Below are 13,139 nucleotides of genomic sequence, written 5' to 3'. Positions count from 1 at the left end.
CTCTCCAGTATTTGCAGGAGTATTTGCTGTCTAAATGTCCCACAGAGGAGGTCAGTAGACTGCAGACAAACAAAATCAAGACCAAAAACTGCAGCTGCTGAGGGAAGCTCCCACAATCAGCCATTAAGCACAGTTATAGATGGCAGACTGGGCTGGTTACAATGCATATACTAACACTAACCTGTGCTTTTGAAAATGCAGACAGCATTTTCAAGGCTTTAGTTCAGGGGCCCTTGTGTGAGCATCATCTTCCCATGGGCTTCTCAACACAGCATGAGGCTTCACAGATTCAAAGCAACCTGTACCATACATGACATCTGTGTGCACTGCTCCTCAAAAACAAGGTACATCAAGGGACCAGAAAACCAGTAACCTGCCACTTTAAATTCCCTTTCCTGGCGTCGTGCTCCCTACCCCCACTTTAATACTGCTGTCTACCAACGTGTAGGCTTTGGTCATACTGTCATAACGAAGGAAGCAAGCCAGTCTGTGTCACACATGGGGATTTCAGGAAGCTAATTAACAGGAGGGAGCTGTGGGAGTTTCTGAGAAGCTGAGCTCTGATGTAACCCAAAGCCATGGACTAGTACGCTTTTAGATGCTCCAGCCATACATAATTTATGTTTGTCAGTCACATGGCAGCAAAGCTCATTTTGCATAATGGATACTTGTGATGGAAAAGTGCTTACAGGGTTTCAGCAGAGGAGACAGACCTTTCATCTATCTGTATCAAAGAGAAATTAAACAATTATGGGAGTTTGCAGCATCCCTGTTGAAAACTCTGAAAGAAATGCTTTAAAGATGTGCAAAACCTTCTAGGATGGCACTAGTGATCACAGACTCCTGGAATCATAGATTGGCCTGGTTGGAAGGGACCATAAAGATCATCGAGTCCCAACCTCCCCTGACATGGGCAGTGACACCTTCCACCGGACCAGGCTGCTGAAAGCCCCATCTCACCTGGCCTTGAACACTTCCAGGAACGGAGAATCCACAGCTTCTCTGGGCAACCTGGGCCAGTGCCTCGCACCCTAATACATAATCCAAACCTACGCTTAGTTTGAAGCTATTCCCTCTTCTCCTAGCTGATATTCAGAAGTAGATCTGCACGATCGGCCGTTCACATCACTTTCCGATTTGGACAGAATTCCTTTTCTCGCCTGCAGTTCCTACGAAAAACCCAAACCCATCAGGCGGCGGAGCAGCGGGTGGGTGCGGGGAATGCCGCGTGGCGCCCGCCCGAGCTCTCCGCAGGGCGCGGACACCGCTGCGGGGCCGTGCGGGGCGGGAGGGGCGCGGACACCGCTGCGGGGCCGCGCGGGAGCGTCGCGGGAGGGTCGCTGGGCCGCGCGGGGCGGGCGTTACCGCCGTCCGTTACCCGCCGGCCCCGGCCCCGGCCCCGGCCCCACCATCGCGGTCCCAATGGAGGACGCGGAGCCCCAGCCCGTCCCGGAGCCGGCCGACATGGCTTACTTCGGCCCCACCTCCCTCACGTACCTCCCCGTCCTGCAGTGGTGGGTGCTGGCCCTGCCCGCCGCCCGGGGCTGAGCATGGAGCGGGGAGGTGGCGCGGCTGGCTGGGCTGGCCCGGGGGGCTGGCAGGAGCTGCCTCCCACGGGGAGCGCAGGAGTCCCGCTTTCAACTCTTCTCGCGGTTTCGTAGGGCAAGAGTGTGGCTTGCTGCAAAGGCCCCGTCATCATGGTGATGCATAAACGGTACCAAGCAAGCAGGGAAATTTCCTCAAAAGACCACCTAGTGCCTCGAGCCTTGGTGATACAGAGGTGGTTTGACATGGGGGAAACGGGACTTTGTCCCAGCCTGCCCGCTGGCTGGGATGCGGCCCCCGGCAGCCATCCATCCATCCATCCACGTGCTGGGATGGCTGCCGAGGGAGGATCCCCCCGGCTCCACCACGTACTCTGCTGCCTGGTGGGCTCCTGGAGCACACAGGTGGCTGCGAGCAGGTGGCACACGGGCACTCGGGGTGATGCTGGATGTTCGACATTCTCCAAGGTTATTTCTTCTTGAGCAGAAGGTCGAACTCCTTAATGAGACACTTTGTGTAGTGGAGAAGGGTTGACACAATTGTTTTCTTGGGCTTTGAGAAGAGCATCATCTGCCATGTGACAGCCACAGAGAAACCAGGATTACTTCACTTGTCTCCCCAAGCACAAATGAGTCCTGCTCATAAATAATGTTAAAGTGAAACAGTAACAGCACATACGAACTTTTAACTCATCAGCAAGTGATCTTAAATAATTTTACTCCCCCCATCAGTCATACCTGAGCAGTGGGAGTTTGTGTTTTCCCTGGGATATAGATGCCACTGCTCCCATTTTGAAAGGACTGAAGGAAGAGATTCCTGCAAGGTCATTCATCCAACAGGTCTGAGACACAGCATAAAACTGAATCATAAGCAATCCTTAGAAGGATGAACTAATGATTCTTTTCATCATGACAACCTTCATTTCATGTTTGGAAAAATTTTGAATGTTCAGCTTCATTTTACAGTTGGTGCATTTCCAGCAGCAAACCAGATTTTGCTCTAGAAATGCTTTAACAGCAGATTTGCCAACCTGTATGATGGCCTGGCTGCTAAAGGTTCACATAGAATAGGTGGCAAACCCTAAACATTTGCAGTCTATGTGAGGTCCTAAAATCAACAGGATAAAAAACCCTTCAAAATGTGTGGATAGACAGTAGATGAATGGAGGAGGTCTTTCCCCCTGTGCTTTTTCTTTAACCTCTACCTTTCTGCCTTACCACACTTTCATTTTTATTTTTTTGTCTTTTTTTCCACAGTTTTGTTTTGACACATGCCATAAAAACTCATGTTTTGAACACCTTGGGGCTAATAAGCAAGAAAAGGAGTGCTGTGCTCTTTTCTGTGCAGATTGCTTTCCTGATAGAAATATTTTTGTATTACGTGTCAGCACTAAGAAGGTGTTTGACTTACTATTTCAAAAAGACTGGCATCTTAATAGACAAAAAAATTCACAAAATGGATTTCCCAAATACTTTGTTGCTAAGTAGTTAAATGCTGAGGAAAAACTATTGGCAGAAACCAGCTACTGGAGCATGAATTAATTTCTGATGCACTTCCAATGATTCTTGTGATGTTATGTTAAGGATGAATTTGAACTTAAGATTAATCTCCTCTGAGACTGCTCAATTGTGAAGAGTTTTGAGATGCTCTCGAAGAAAAAGCACTTCTGCCTGCTGGGAGGCAGGACTCTTATGTAGAATGAATTTCATTTACCTTTTAGCCTTTTAGATGATGGGAAATGCCCTATTAGAGCAGCAGATCCCCTGTCTTTGGGTGCAGGTTCCTGCTCAGGTGTAGCCATGAAGCTTTGCTGTTGGATGGTGGGGCTGGAGGTGGTGAGGAGCTGGCAGGGAGCCCAGCAGAGCCTCTTGGGTTGTTGGGTGAGGAGATGTCTTCAAGGAGGTGAAGGTGAGGCTTTTGGGGGTCTTTTGCTAGGGAGAAGTAAAGCTGGGGAAGCAGATAGCATTCTTAGTGGAAAGAGGGGAGGAGGCACCAATATCAGTGAGGTAAACATCATCAGCTGCTTGCTCAGTCTGTTCTAGCAAGCCAGTTTGCTGTAGACCTTCTCCACTGTCTTCTGACAAAGCAACTAAGATAAACAGCTGGGGTGCCTGAAGTGAGGGTACTAAAGCAGAGGATGCTGACTTGAAGTCCAGCTGACTTATCACACCTGGTGAATTGAAAAGTCTGCTTTCCCAATGAGCTCAATTGTCAGTAAGGACACAGTGAGTAACTGGCACTGTGCTGCACTGGCATTCAGCTGATAAATTAATTAAATATGCATAAATAATTTGCTAGAACGGAAACAGAGTCAGAGCAAGAAAGCGCCGTGATACGAGCAGTGTGTCATGCCTTGAAAATTAATCCCTCTGCCCCTTTGATTCAGCTTTGCTCCTGTATTTGTACTGTAGCCTGTTATCTTCTGACATCAAAACCATTGGCATTATTTTATAATTAAAGATCATTTTTCCTGGTGAAAGTAGTATCTTAGGCTAATAAGTAACCAAGTTTGCATTTCCCTCACCTTATTCACACGAGTAGTTGCATTTACGTGACTGTGACCATTCTGATTAGTAGGATGAATCAGGGAATTGGCGAAAGAATGGATATTTAAACAGCTAAGCCTGTTTCAGTCCTGGCAGTTCTGTTATATAGTAACTATGAATTAAAACTCTGTTCTCCTATTAAACTTGTCCTAAAATCATGAAAACAGAATGTGGTCCTTTATAGTTTGTGCACTCTGTCCCAAAACACCATATTTAACATTTTAGGTGAAAAAAATGCTCATATTATTATTTTTGGTATAGTGGATACCCTTCTATTTAGAAGACTGAAGTTAGATCCTTTGATAAAACAACATTTTGCATATGAGAAATTCTAATTCTGTCTGTATTGGTGTTAATGTTATAATGGTATTACTAAGTTGTATTGTTTTAATTTAAAAATTATGAGAACTAGTTAATTTCTTAGCAGAATCTCACATGACCTCTTTTACATGTTGAAAACAAGGAAAATAGGGCTTTAAAAGTTAGAAATAAACAGAGAGTATACATGTACATATATATATGAAAAAGTATATTGTTTCCCAGGATACAGAATAACACAAAGGAAGTAGCTCTTTTTGATTCTATGCTTCTATAAAATCAGAATGACTGTTACAGAGTTCCCTGAAAATCTAATAACTATAAAAATCTAACAATTCTTTCTTCTAACTCTAACTACCTAAACCAATTGATGATTTTTGTTTTAAAGGCTAGCTGATAATTTCTATTTGTGTGGAGGATGCACTGTACCCTGCCGGCTACTATATGAGCTGTATATCGAAACCTGCAATCCAGATTTCAAGATTCAAGTACATCCATCCACCTTTGGAAAGGTACAAGGTAGATAGGATGTACAAGATAAGAAGTAGGGATGCCTAAAGAGAAAGCCTGATCATCAGCTTTACACACTGCATATCAAAAGACATTAAATAACAAGGAACAATGAATATGTAGTGAATTATGCTTTTGTGTTTTCTAATGTGTTTCTGCTAAGCATTCATGTAGATGCATTTCTACCAAAGGAAAGGTTATTGTTTAGGATGCAGTTTATTTTCTTCAGGGAACTGGTGCCCGATACACTAGCAAAGATTTCTTTTGCCAATATATTTTAGAAAGTTTTACAGTTTTCTTTTTTTAACAGCAGAAAGTTATGCAACTCATTCCAAGGAGATGATTCTTCTGTCTTTAAAAGATACCTTTGGTTGTTACATAATTTTATACTTTCCCTTTTCAGTATACTTGAGGAGATTTTGCTCCAAACATACCCCAAAAAGTTGCTACAGAATCATCCAAGAAAAACAAATGCAGATACAAAACTGAATCTCCTTCTAAGAGTCCCACTTTTCTATTACATAGAGGTTGATACAACCCATGGAACAATTGACATTTAGAAATCCAAATTGCAATCAACACCATAGCTATTCAACCTTTTTTAACAAATTAAGGAAGATATTGTGATTATTTATTGTTTAAGACTTCTTATTCAGACTTCAGAACTTCCTATTTTATATGGCTAACTTTCTGTTAATTCCCATAGTAAGAGCTACTAAGCATTGTTTTAACACCAGCCCAAAATAATTTAAGTACAAGTTGTACCTGAAGTCAATTTCATTTGTATAGCTAACCCCATTCTATGAATCATTTATCTCAATTCAGTTGAATCTAATTCTTTTACTGGATAAGTTAAATCACTTTTGCTGAAAATTAATATTTGAGTGAATGATCCAGTGTAATTTATTACCACAGCTTAATGGATCATCACCCATAAGCCAAGACCATGGGCAGAACTTGCCTGGTTCAGCATAGACATTGGCCATGAAGCTTGTCACCTTAAAAGTCTCTAGGTAGCCACTGGAGAGAAATAAGTAGCCACACGTTTCCTCACACTAAATGAGTCAGCTCAGACAGCTCAGATGAAAGGGGCCTCTGCCCTGCCATTTGTTTTTCCCATTGACTGCAGCGAGTATCTTAGACTCCTCTGCCTTGTAGCCATGTAGATGAGATTAATGCTCCTCCTGTACCCTTCCAGTGCTCCAGCATGGCTGAGTTACCACCTGGAAGCCAAGCCTTGGTGTGGGTTACCTTAATGTGCTTGACTTTTAAGCTGGGACAGGCACAGATGAAGTGTGAGTCTGGTCACATGGGAGAGCTGAGCCAGAGCTGCTGTGGGCTGAGCTCACAGCCTCAACTAACCCAGTGCATTGCAGTGCAAGCTGGCACATCTCAAAGCAGCAAGCTGGGCAGCAGCTCCCCAGTGCCTTGAAATGGTCTGGCTTTCTGCAGCAAGAGAATGGACCTTGTAGCAAGAAGCCGAGGAGAGCAGGAGCTGCAGCAATCCTGGTTTAACCTGAGTGCATGTGTAATCACTTGCCACAGCCTATAATGGGCTGAGCTATTAATAATTTACCAAGCTGTCGTAACCTGACTGTGCTCAATGTGTGTGGACTACAAGGGCTTTTGCAGTCCAGCCCCATGTGGATCAAAGTATGGTGGTTGAAGGCACTGCTAGTCTCATCTGCCCTGTCCCTCTGCCCAAATACATCACTGTCTCTGTAAGGAATGGCCATGTGAGGAAGGATATGTGTTGTGCCACAAAAACCCCAGTTTCATAGGCTGTCCTTTTAGAAAAATGGGATTATGCTAAGCTATCAGTTTGAGAAAGGAAGCAGCTGGGCTGGGTGCATGCAGAAACATGCAATGAACAGGTCAATCATAAACCCTAGAGGTGCATGTTGATGGGTTCTTTATCAGGCCTTTGGACCAACAGCACACTGTGCAGAGTCCAAGCTTTGTGCTGCTGAGTGGAGACTCTCCTTGCTCCTCACTAACACAGAGCAAATCCTCTGTTCCTGCTATATTGGGAATATTAGAGTGTCCTGGGTTAGTCCTGGACCCAGTTGTCCTGAGTTAGTCTCTGTTAGTCTCAGGACAGCTCATGCAGAATAATCGTAGTGAAGTGGATTATAACCCTGACAGTATCTAATTACTCTGTAGAGCCCAGCCTTGGCAGATGCTGCATGACCTCAGTTCACACCACCACAGTGGTCAAAAGGTTGCTTTGCAGCTTGATGATTCCTGTCCTTTTAAGACAGATAAGTCTGGCCCTATCCTGTCAGTACACCTTCCAAGAGTAAGTGGGTAGGTGAAGCCTTGTAGTATGAAGCAGAGTATGGGACCATCAGGGCACCTTCAGGTTCCCCCAGCTGGTTGATCCTGTCCTGGCTGCAGGGGCTCTTGGTGTGAGCACTGTTTTCTAGTGCAAACTATTAAAAAATTCTTACCTGAGAGAGGTAATCCTTTAAATTATTAAGTCTTGGATCCACACATGCCTGATTGAGTTTAGTTCAACAGTTACCATTTGAGAGGTATGTAAGAACAGGTAGCCTGGAAATTATGGAAAGCAAACAAAGTGATTAAAGACAAAAAAGTGTGCCAGATACATTTTTGGATCTTTGAATGAATTTGCCAAGTATTTTTAATTTTCTGTTTGTTTATACAGCTTATTCAGTTAGTTTTCCCAGGCCTGGTGACAAGAAAGCGAACCACAGCAGGGAGCATCAGGTATTGGGTTTTTGTCCTTTCTTTGAAAATGTTATTTATAACTATTCTAATAAAATTTTAAAGTTAGTGACTTTTCAGTCCCAGCACTGTAATATGACAGCTGAATTGTTGATTGCAAGTCTGTAACACAACCCAAGATCCAGAGTAATTCATGGTGTAACCAAGGACATTAAAATAAAGTTAATTCCATGAAAACCATCAGATCAGATCTGTTTTGGTGAGGCATGAATTCCAGATTGGATTGCTTTTTAAATGACCTTAGTGCTCCAATTTGTATTGGCCATTAACAGCATGGTTTGCATGAAACATCTGCCAGACATCACAGCCTTACTGAGAGCTCTTCAGACACTGCATCTCTGGGCCTGGAAAGGCTGGCTCTGGGATGCACAGGGGTGGTGATTAATGATTAATGTCTATATTGTGCTTTTTGTCCTTGCACACATCCATGGAGTGACCCAGCACATACTGATGGTCAATGGAAATATTGTACAGTTTCAAACCATTTAAATCAGACAGCTTCAGGTCCTGCTCCGAAATGTCCTTTCTTTTCCCTTCCCTCTCTTCTAGAGCACAGAGAGTCTTGTGATTTTTCATATCCAAAGTTATACTTGCACACTGAATATCCAGACTAGGAAAAGAGATGTTTTAATCTCGTTGAGGCTGAATAATTTTACAAGCATTTTGTGTAGCTGTCAAGTATGGGCTTTGAGAACAACATGCCCTGACTTGTCTCCACAAGTCTGGACTCGCATTCTGCTTGAGCCAGGAGATCCTTGTGGTTTTTTGGGAGTGCCTCTCCTCAGACACTCGTAGGCTCCTGGCCACAGCAGGCAGGATTTGGGATGGTGTTTGGTGGCCTCCATGCTCTCTGTTGCCATAGCAGGGGGTTCCCTGCTCTGGCTGCAGGTGCCCCAAAGCAGGCGCTGCTCCCCTGGCTCGCAGCTGGCAGCACCCTGGGAGCAGAGTGGTGCCTCTGTTCCTCGCTGAGCTCAGATAAATCTTACGGAAGGTCTGGCAGTTTGCTTGAGTTTTAGCTTGCCATGACACTGAGGGCCATCCAGTCACTGAGCTACTGTGAATGGCGGAGGAACAGCTGCACTAAGCCCTTCAAATTCCATGGGGATATGGGGACCTCTGCCTGCTGTTTCCTGACTTCACTAACTGTCCTGTACAAATCTGAGGCACTCCATTCACTGGCTTAAGTTTTATTTCATTTAGAAGAGGGTATTATTGCAGGACAAAAACTGTTAAAGGGAGTTTGGAAAAAGTTTGTGTAATTATTTTCTGTTTGGGAAAATAAACATTCAATAGAATTTAAAAGACAATTTTCGCTTTTTCTACTTCATCTTTCCTTGATTAAACAGTATGATCATCTGCTTTCAAAGGAGGATTATGAATTTGCTGACTTATTGAAAATCATACAGTTAATATTTTTTTTATTTTCTAGATATCATTATGATGGAATAGCTATCAAGAAGGAGTCTTCCTTTTATGCACGTTTTTGCTGTCTTCTGTATGAACAAAATTATCTCAGGTTTGTTTTTAAAAATCTTTTAATCAAAAAATGACACGACTGTCTATATGTTTTCTGTCTATGAAAATCTGTAAATCTTCTGTTGAACACTAACAATAGCACTATGTTTTTCTTCTCATTATAAACACTATGAAAGTGCTGTGCCATTAAGTGCTGTGCCCTAACAGGCAAGCTGCATTTTGGAAACAGACACTGCCTAATTAGACTTCCAAAAATTGGACGTTTTGGCCGCATAGATCTTAAGAGCTGGAACTCATGCTGAACCTAAAAGAAAAGCTTAATGTGTTAAGACTCTAAATGGGAGCTCAAAAAAACCCATATTGAAATGGCTTCTTGACATTCTATCACCTTCCTCATTAAACAGCAGGCTGGAGAAATGTATTACATTATAAATGACTGTGCTGTTTTGAAGAGTCCTACACACAATCTTGTTATCTGGGTTTTTACTGCTTGAAACAGTACTTCAAAAACACTTCATTCACTTGGTTTTAAAATATCAGATTTTAAAATTACCTCTTGTAAGAGAACATCAGTAAGAAAATGTGTAAGACAATTAAAAATGGATTGCAAAACTTAAAAGCCTAAAGTCTTAAAATGAATGTAAGATACTATGGTAGGTTAAAGGGTAGACAGGAGCATGTTGTGGGCAGGAGAGGAAGAATTCTCATGGTTGAACTCATGGCTCAGATAAACAAACTACAGGCTTGAATTTCTTCCCCCCAAAAAAAAAGAAAAAATAAAAGAAGAAAAAATGCTGCCATTCTGCAGTAGTTTTACTCTCATTTATACTGGAGAAAAAAATTAGATGCAGTCTATGCCTTGGACTTTGAGGACCAAGTTTTGTATCCTCATTCTTACAGTCTTGTACATTAGTTTACTGTGTATATATGGAGATACATCATTATTCTGTGGCATGAATGCTAGGGGCATACAAATCAGTCTATAAGGACCCAGATATCTGGTGATGCTGAAACTGTTTCAGTGATATTTTGTATAATATTTACTTAATTGAGTGCATGCTTTGGAAGAACATGGAAAAATTACACCCATAGGTTTGTTGCCTTTCTTCACAGGTTTTATGGCAGGTAATGTTGCAGAAGTCCATGGAGGGACAAGGATAAATGTTGAGACAGGACAGAGGATCAGGTTCTGTAGATGATTGACTGGCAGTCTGTTGTTGTGAGACGAAACAAATTATTCATAGGAATTTGAGGCTGGTTTCCCATGTCACACTTACTGAAGGGGGATATCCTTCACTTCCTCTGTACCCAGTACCCAGGACAGGCCTAAGGTTTCACATCCACAATGAGGAAAGGTCTTGTCCACTGTTTAAGGGATATTGCAGGTCTCTGGCTAAGTTTCTGCTGGTCTTTCCTTTTCATGGAAACAAAGGTGTTTCCCTGCAGCACCACTTAAAAATAGCAATTTTGATGGGCATAAAAGGAAAGCTGATTGCTCTGGCCATATGAGAGCTGAGAGAGAATAGTGTGATTTGAATTGTTGCTCTTTTTCCGTCCCAATGTAGAAACATGAAGGAAAAAATGATAAAGTAGGAGGAACCCAAGAAGCAATGTTAGCTGAGTTTGGGGCAGGTGCAGAAGGAAGGACTTTGGCCACTGCTGGGAGACAGACAGACACAGCACATCTGCCAGCAGAGCTTCTGTCTTTGTCCCTCCTCATGGAAATGAGCCATGTCCTCTGTGGGCTGGGGATCACCCTGCAGGTCCTGTTGACCACAGGGGAGCTGCTGCCCTGGCTGCTGCAGGCCTCCTCCTCCTCCTCCAGCAGCTGCAGGGGTGCCTGCCCCGACACCCACTCCTAAAAAATTGTGTTTCATTTGGCCAAGGCAAGGAATAGGGTGTGCAATGCAGGGAAAGGACTGACATCATCCAGCCACCTACTGGTCTTGATCTTGGTTCTTAGGATAAACACCTGTCCTGTTGAGAAAGGCTGAGAGTTGGAGTTCCCCAGCCTGGAGAAGAGAAGGCTCCAGGGAGGCCTTAAAGCACCTTCCAATATCTAAAGGGAGCCAACAGGAGAGCTGGGGAAAGACTTTGTACTGAAAAAGGGTAGGCTTTGGTTGGATATTAGGAAGAAATTCTTTATAATGAGGGTGGTGAGGCACTGGAACAGGTTGCCCAGAGAAGCTGGGCAAGGATGGATTCCCATCCTTGGAATTGTTCAAGGCCAGGCTGGATGGGGCTCTGAGCAACCTGCTCTAGTGGAAGGTGTCCCTGCCCTTGGCAGGTGGACTGGATAACCCTTGACAGTCCCTTACAAACCAAACTACTATATGATTCTGTAACTATGCAGATTAAAAAACCCCAACAAAATATAAAGATCATATTTAGACAAAGATCATATTTATAGCTACAGTACAAAAGTCCCTTAACTACAAAATTACTTTATCTGATGCTTCCTTCATTAAAGACAATTTTAAGAAGACACTAAAATGTTGAGGCAAGCCAGACAGCTGAAATAAGAACAGCTTCCATTCTAAATTCAGCTACATGTCCCTGTCTCAAGCCAACATGCAGGCCCACAACACCTGGGCAGATGGGTGTCACAATTACTTCTTAGTGTCTCATATAGCACAGCAGGAGAAAACAGACAGAAAGCAATAGAAAAGCGCAAAATGCAGCCAGAGGAGGATGAGTAGCACAACTCTGAAAGAAATAATTAGGTCACATACTAAAAAAACATCTGCTTCAATCAAATAAGTGAGTTAGTTTCCATTTGGGTGGAGTTTTGTAAATTTTTTGCAATTAAGTAATGAAGGCAATAACTCATCTTTGCTGTCCTATCAGTAGGGCTCAGTACTTTTTGAAATCACCATTAATTTTTCATGATCCAATAAAACTGATAAAACCAGCATTGGAAAAGTCTAGATTGTTTTTTACTTAAAAAATTGAAATTTAAAAAAAGTAATTAAAACTTGATGATTCTTTTACCTGCAAGAAGAAATTATGTTCTTATATAAGTAATCATATATGTAAACACAGCAGGGTGTTTGACCTATAATGTCAATTTTTGAGAGTGTATTTGTGTGGAAATTTCCAAATCAGAGTGAAGAAGATTTATAATGTAGCATTTCAGTGCAGTCCAGGGCCAGTCTGCTGTCCAGACCCCTCTAATGGGATAACTTCTCTGGCTTGTTGCCACTTCCCTCAGGCAGAGGCTGGGGGTATCTGTTTCACTGGGGAAGGTGTCCTAAACAGCTACTGCGCCCTCCCATGCCTGAATAAAATCCAACATGCAGATGCTTTTTCTGTCACACCTACCAGCCAGGAAAGTGCATCCCTGAGCCCAGCTGAGAGACCACAGCATCCATCAGCCTGTTGGCAAGGCAAAGAAAGGCTCCAAAATTGTGGACTATTTCTAGTTACTGCAAAGGATATTTCTTGACCATGATAGCCAGCAAGTGACATGGTGCTGGTAGTGAGGAACTAGGCTTCTGGAGGACCTGACAGCCTGGGAGCTGTGCTTGTGGTGTCACAGAAATGGCAGTAAGATTATAATGGTTTGCCTTTAAATACAAAGAAGGTGTTTGTATTTTGATGGTGAGTGGGACCTCGGATGTGTCAGGGTTGGAACATGTCCACATAAGGGCTGATGAGGATGGTCTGACACAGCACCTGTGATTCATTTAGAAATCTTCAATGCTTTGAAGATCTGTGTACTACTGCTCTGATGATGGTGCCATGAAAATAGTGTAAATATATGCAGCTGTAGCCAATGAGGTCCACAAATGTACTGCAGACATGAGGGAATATGATTTGTATTACAACAGAATGTGTTCCCTCTTGGAATGGGAGCTTTGAGGACAAGCTCTCCCTACAATGGTACCTGGTCTGGCTCAGAGTACAGCAGTGTTTAAAAAATGTCATTGAATTCTGGTTCTGTAAGAGCTGGGTTTTTCATTCTAGTAATAGGCAAGGTTTAGGCTCCTGACTGGC

At 43.1% G+C, this 13,139-nt stretch overlaps 1 protein-coding gene across 1 annotated transcript in view; it reads left to right on the top strand.

Annotated features, from left to right (window-relative positions):
* The first annotated feature begins 1,422 nt into the window (after positions 1 to 1,422).
* Positions 1,423 to 13,139, top strand: part of RFX8 (regulatory factor X8) — a 31,759-nt gene continuing 20,042 nt past the window's right edge. The window contains exons 1-4 of the mRNA XM_054272117.1: positions 1,423 to 1,514; positions 4,798 to 4,921; positions 7,588 to 7,649; positions 9,097 to 9,183. Of these exons, the coding sequence (XP_054128092.1) occupies positions 1,423 to 1,514; positions 4,798 to 4,921; positions 7,588 to 7,649; positions 9,097 to 9,183 (365 nt within the window). The remainder of the gene's footprint in view (positions 1,515 to 4,797; positions 4,922 to 7,587; positions 7,650 to 9,096; positions 9,184 to 13,139) is intronic.

This window comes from Melozone crissalis, unplaced genomic scaffold, assembly GCF_028551555.1.
Source record: "Melozone crissalis strain CALT ecotype California unplaced genomic scaffold, PUWL_Pcris_2 ptg000013l_1, whole genome shotgun sequence".
Lineage (NCBI taxonomy): Eukaryota > Metazoa > Chordata > Aves > Passeriformes > Passerellidae > Melozone > Melozone crissalis.
This window is presented reverse-complemented; position numbering and strand designations above follow the sequence as displayed.